Source organism: Chrysemys picta, chromosome 3, assembly GCF_011386835.1.
Source record: "Chrysemys picta bellii isolate R12L10 chromosome 3, ASM1138683v2, whole genome shotgun sequence".
In the NCBI taxonomy this organism is placed as follows: Eukaryota; Metazoa; Chordata; order Testudines; family Emydidae; genus Chrysemys; species Chrysemys picta.
The window spans coordinates 139,073,941-139,080,281 of NC_088793.1; the positions used below are offsets into that span (position 1 = coordinate 139,073,941).

The 6,341-nt window shown below is 42.6% G+C and overlaps 1 protein-coding gene across 1 annotated transcript; it reads right to left on the reverse strand.

The window, feature by feature from the left end:
• Window positions 1–1,359: 1,359 nt before the first annotated feature.
• LOC112059872 (taste receptor type 2 member 10-like) lies at window positions 1,360–3,033 on the reverse strand. The gene has a single exon (XM_065589978.1). The coding sequence runs from the start codon at window positions 3,031–3,033 to the stop codon at window positions 2,107–2,109; it is 927 nt and encodes a 308-aa protein (XP_065446050.1). The 3' UTR covers window positions 1,360–2,106.
• Window positions 3,034–6,341: the final 3,308 nt, after the last annotated feature.

The following is a 6,341-nucleotide window of genomic DNA, read 5'->3' on the forward strand; positions in this document are numbered from 1 at the left end:
TTCTTATGCGGTTATTGGCTATAATGGAATCCAAACCACTTATTCGCTCATTCGCTATCTTGGCTACCCAGACTTCTTGCCCAATTCCAGAGATCTACTTTTCAAACCCAGTTTTCTCCATTTTTGGACAGGTGCCTGTTCCTCAGTCCCTGTCTCTATTTGAGACCATTTAGGTCTTTTTAGCATTCAATAGCTAAACTCCTTTTACTGTTGTTTAACTGCCAAGATGTAAACAAAGACTATAGGGCTGATCCTTGTACCTTCAAGCTTTGCCCCTTCAGCTTGATGTTCCCTCATTTGTCAACTAGGACTTTCACTAGGCATTTGTGATTCTCTATACTGTCAAGAGCTGGCCAGCTCAGACTGATGGCTGGCTCCACACTGCATGTCAAGAGCTTGTACCAAATCTGAACAATACAGTCTGTTTTCTGGAGTAAATTCTGCAGCACCAGAGCTGGCCACTCAAGTTGGCTGCCAGAAAGCTGCCGCTCTCTTCATCTCTCCATCCATTCATTTAGGCTGTGATGTACAACTGAGCCAACTCCCCCCTTCCCCCAGGATTTCCCCCCTCAAAGATAATGGACATTTGTATTACTTGAGCTGGAACAAGCTGACCTCTCCCTGCTGGGTCTCTGTGGGTTACAAATGGGGGGGAACGTATTGTAAAGTGTTCTGTCTTAGCCAAGTTCTCTGGCTGCCCTGATTCCTCAGCCAGGAAGCTGACATCCACAGGGGTCTGCAACACTTTTAATTCCTTCCCTAGGTTACTTTTTTGTTCCTTACATCCAGACTGGGAATCTTCTAGCTGCTGTTCCAACAAAGTTTTATTATTGAAGACTGCTGGTTATTCCTCAGTCCTTCCTAGGAAACCTCCAAATGTTGCTTTAATTACTTTTGAAATGTCTCTAGCTCTTCCTTTAAGTCTTTTTAGTTCCTGCTGGGACATCTCCAGCTTTTGTTTTCATTTCTTTTGGCCAACGTTAAATCCCAGTTTGCTGTTGATTTGCTTTGATTTCTGGGAGCACCCTTATTATCTGTTCCCATGGGGGTCAGCAGGAATACCAGCTCACAATTTCTCTCTTTGGAAGCTCTCTCCTGCGACTAACACCAGTGTTGCCCCATTGGCATAAGCAGTTAGCCAATATTCAGGGCCTTGCCAGGTTGTTTCCATTAGAATGAGAAATTGATTATATGAGATGGGTGATATTTTTCAGTGTAACCTTGTTTATTTACAGAAGTTTATACAAATTCCTGAACACAGTAGAAATAAACAACTTCAGGCAGTTTTGTGGCTCAAAATTCCCCAAATCTGTCACCCCAACTGCTGTGCCCCAGAAGCACTGTCCATCCGCTTCCTCCCAGGGTCATATTCACAACTGCTTTTCCAGGCTCTCTCCTGGCTTTGTGTCCCTAGCACATAAACCAATATCCTAACCCTTGTGTTTGCAATCCGGGAAGCCCTTCAGTCTATGCAGTTTAGCTCTGACCAGCCATGTGCCTTGGACATGCTCTCCATTGTTTGTAGCTGTCTCTACTACATACAGGGACTTACATGCTCTTTCTGTAGAGGTTGAAAGAATGCTTGGCACACCCATTGACTTTAACTTGGCCTGTCATTGTCTTTGGAGCAAAGGCTTACCTGGTGGCAGCCTCTAGCACTTTTCATAACAACAGGGTAGATCCTCTAGGTCATCTTTTCATTTGTTAGCGTGATGTTCTTCATCAGAGGTCCTTACAAGCATCTGGTATTCTGCAGATCTCATAGCTTGGCCATGGACAGTCCAGTCAATATCTCTCACCATAGGACCCTGGCATGACTGGATATGTGCACCAGTTCAAGGATTCTTCCACTTCTCAGTCTCAGGCAACATAGCTTATAATTTATAGGCGTTTGCCCTCGACTTCTATGAGTTATTAATTCACAGACATTTAGATAAAAAGAATCATGTCACTCTAAGTTTAACATTGTCCTCTACTGCTATCCACATGAAGCAAAGCTCTGGAGGGAAATCTTCTAATTTTAGTGCTTGCTGTGGTAGGGGGAAATTATTTCATGAATAGAAGGGAGCAAGGGGCTGTTTTTGTGGAGTTTGATCATGAGTGGTTTTATGAAGCCTCATCCCACAGCCTGCACTTGGCATGGTTTAGAGCCCTCATTGCTGCTTTCTTCATCTTGGGATTGCCTAAAATCAGGATAACAGAGTGCCAGGAGGGATAAGCAGCCATTACCACTATACAGAACCACATGAAAGAGCGACTGCTGTGGGCAAATATTTTTAATAAAAATAGCACTATTGCCACAAAATAAGAAATGTAGAAGAAAATGAAAGCAATCAGACCTTTAATTACACTGACATGAGCCTCAGTAATGGTGTCCCTGGAGATGTTTGTGTTTTTCCCCATCCTCTTGGTGTGTCTCCACAGAGAAGTGATTAACAGTACAGCAGGAACAACAAATATAAAGAAAGGAAAAGAATATCCAAGCATGTACAAAATAACAAGATCAGGAGATGAATTCATATTATGTCTACAGTCCACTCCTGACAGATTATTTGTTGAATTGTTTATGTACTTTCTCTCTATGAAATTGACTAAAGGGAGACAGGTGACCAAGGAGAGCAGCAAGGAGCCCATGAGTAGCAGTGGCACAAGCCCTGATATTCTCCGCTTCAGCCAGAGGAAGAGAGGTTGGCTGAAGTTGGCGATCTTCACACAGTAGAAGACACTGAGCCAGGTAGCAAACCAGAGGCTGAGAATATTTAGATACATCCAAACAATATAGAGGTTTCTCCGTATGTCACACAGTCCATTCGTCACTGGAGATAATGCAAAGAGGATATTGTTAATGAATATTGTCCACTGTAGGAAAAATCTGGAGATGCCCAGGCTAGTCAGGATCATGTCACAACAGGTCAGTTTTCTGCTTCTGATCCACTCACTGCAATTCACAATGATCATCAATCCGTTTGCTATAATCCCTGTAATGAATTCAATTCCTAAAATGATCAAACAAATAATAATTACAGGAAGCATGGTTCTGCCTGTGGTCACTAATGCTTGTCCAGCTTCTGAAGCTCTCCACTCAAGTGCCAGGCTTCTGGTATCTTATCAGGGCCTGTGCTGTCCTGCCATTGTATCACAGCCGAAAGTGAGATCGCAGATGTTTTCAGCTATTGAACTTGGAAGACTCACCTGCGTTTGTTGGGATGCAAATCTCAGAAAGATTCCATTACATTTGGGATGATCTACTCCTTTCTCCTGCCTTTTATTTGTATATCCACTTCCTCATTTCTGTGCATTGACTGTCTGTGACCAGCTTCACAGACTTTTTTCTATTGGTCTTCTTTCCTGATTTTTATTATTATTATTGATTTTAATTATTGCGCCTTCATTTTCAGATTGGACTACTGCTATTCATTCTTTGAGGCAGCACAGAATACCAGTCATAAGTTGCTCCTATGGCACAATACAGCCATGGCTCTCTTTCTCTGGGTTCTAGTCATGGGAGATTTTATGGAGTCTCCTCTGTCAGCCTGCATTTGGCATGGTTTAGAGCCCTCATTGCTGCTTTCTTCATCTTGAGATTGCCTAAAATCAGGATAAGAGAGTGCCCAGAGGGATATGCAGCCATTATCACTCAACAGAACCATATCAATTAAAGGCTGCCGTCAGCAAATGTTTTTGATTAAAAAGAAATAGACCTCGTGACACAAAATAAACAATATAAAATAAAAGGAAAGAGCTCAGAGATGTAACAGCACTGTCGTGAGCCTCAGTGCTGGCCTCCCTGGAGCTCCTTGTGTTTTTTTCCCATCCTCTTGATATGTTTGCACAGACAAGTGACTAACAATTGTATGGATGAATTAAAAAAATATAATGAAGTGTATGTATGTTCCAAGCATGGATGAAATAATGAGGCCAACGGAGGAAGTATCCTTGTATCTACATTCCACTATGGTGTTTCCTGGTAGTTTTTACTGATCTGTGTAAATATTGGCTATATACACACCCTGCTGAAGGGACAGAGTGATCAAGAGACCAGCAAGGAGACAGGCCCACAAACAGCAATTCCGGGCCCCAAGGCCAGGGCCGTCCCTAGGTGGGTGTGGGGCCTGAGGCGGAAGTGGCGAATCAGTCACTTCCAGGACTGACCTGTCAGTTCTGGGACCGACCACACTGGCCAATCACGCTGGCCCGCAGGGCCCCCCAAAGCACAGGGCTCAGAGCCCCTGGGTAATTGCCCCTTCCCAACCCCCCTTCAGTGGGCCTGCAAGGAGACCACGAGTAGCTCTATCAGTAGCTGATAGTCTTATCGTCAGCCAGAAGAAGAGGGGTCAGTTGAAGTTGGAAATCTTCATGCAGTAAAAGACACTGAGCCAGGTGGCAACCCAGAGATTGGCAGTAGTTAGATACATCCAAACAGTGCCTTCAAATTTTTTTCCCCTCTCCAGCCTTGGTCCTTCTGTAACCTGTTGTTGTACTCCCTGTTTTGAGATTCCTGGCCTGTTTTTTCCATCATAGCTTCTCTTTAGCTTTCTGACTAATTTGTTCCTGAAATCCTTGAATTTTATTTCTTGTCTCCAGCCAATGGCAAGACAAGGAGGTATTTAAAATAATTACCTCTTCCATTTGTTGTTTTAACTCCTTGTTTTGCTTTTCTTCTTTTTCTCTTTCCTCCAATTTTCTATCTGCCAGCAAGGAGCTGTTCTTGTGCAGCCTGGCTTTTTAGGACTAAAAAGGTTAATATTTACTAACGAAATCATAAAGATGGCTCTCCATAATTCACACTCTGCACTCCTCACCATCTGATGTAATGTAAAGGGGAAACTATTGATCAATATTGCACAATGTAGGAAAAACTGAAGATGCTCAAGTTAGTCAAGATCATGTCACACAACGTTAATTTTCTGGTTTTGAGCCACTCAGTGCAAGTCACACCTATTATCAACCCATTTGTTACAAACAATGCAATGAGTTCAGCTGCTGAAATAATCAAAAAGATTTCATCAAGTGCAGGAAATACATCTGAACCGATCGTCTGCTAACCCTGCCCCCCCTTGTGAAGCTCCAAGAGCAAAATGTCTCACTGTGACGCTGAGGCGCTGATATCTAAACAACCTTTTCTTCTGCCTGTATATCACAGCTGAAAAAAATAGTGAAATGTTTAGCTGGGGATCATGTTAGGCCCAGCTGCATGCCCTGGGATGCAAATCTCAAAGATTCCATTACAGTAATAACCTACTCCAGTCTCTTATTTATATTATATGGGGATGTGCCAATGTCACTAGCAACTTTGCTGTGAACTTGCTGCCTGTGATCATGTTCAGTTTGGGTTTTTTATTTCTCCTTTTCCAGCTTTGAAAAAATAATTATTTTAATTATTTGCACTTTTGTTTTCACTCTGGATTGGGCAGTTCATGCTGTTTCAAGCAGCCCTTTAAATCTAATCAGATTGCAGCAATGGCTCAACACAGAGTACGTGACTGCCACAGGCCTTTGCCCAGCTGAATCAGAACTTGCTCCACAAAACACACCGTTGGTCAAAAGGTTCACATCAGTTTTATTATTTAGAGATTTAAATTGTACATGACTAGACTCCGCTTATTGGTCTGATGAATGAATATTTATTTTATGGGTGACCCTCAGACGCCTCGTTGAGGATCAGAGCATTATTGAGCCAGATGCTATAAACTTATAAGAAGAGACATGCCCTAGTGCAAAGATCCTACACTCTAGGATGACCCATTTATAAAAGGTAGAGAGAATGAAACGATCAAATATATATGGTCCCTGTAGGGGAAGGGTGTCAAACATACCTCCATGACATATATATTTAGACATAATCAGGTTATGCAGCAGTTAAGCTTCATTTTGAAAAAAGTAAGTTTCTTGCTCACATGGCTTCAGAGAGAACTTTCCAAACGTAAACTGAGTGTAAACTGAGGTCATGATGTCTCTCTGAGTCTGCAAGACACCCTGAAGCAATGGCTCAGACATATGGACTCCCCCTACCCTCTGTTAATCTCATTGGAGTGTCAGCTCTGAACACAAATGATGGCACATCAATGTCAACATTAACTATCCTAATGTGGATCATTTTAGTGGATGGAATAGGAAAGGGGTGGGAGTGAAGCCCTTGGTGGTAGGAATTGGTAGTTGCTGCAGGGAAGGAAATGCAGGGAGAACAACAGTGGAGAGGTGCAAAGACAGAAAAGGGAAGCCAGAGAAAGAAGAGGAACAAAGGGCAAAAGTAATGGCGGCCTAAATGGGGGTATGTTGTCACACAGGGATATTGAATCTGACAATTAACTGCTCAATAAATAACAAATACAAGTTCACTT

Bases quoted from the DNA above. Each gene is read 5' to 3' on its own strand.
- LOC112059872 (XM_065589978.1), bottom strand. From the start codon at position 3,033: ATGCTTCCTGTAATTATTATTTGTTTGATCATTTTAGGAATTGAATTC.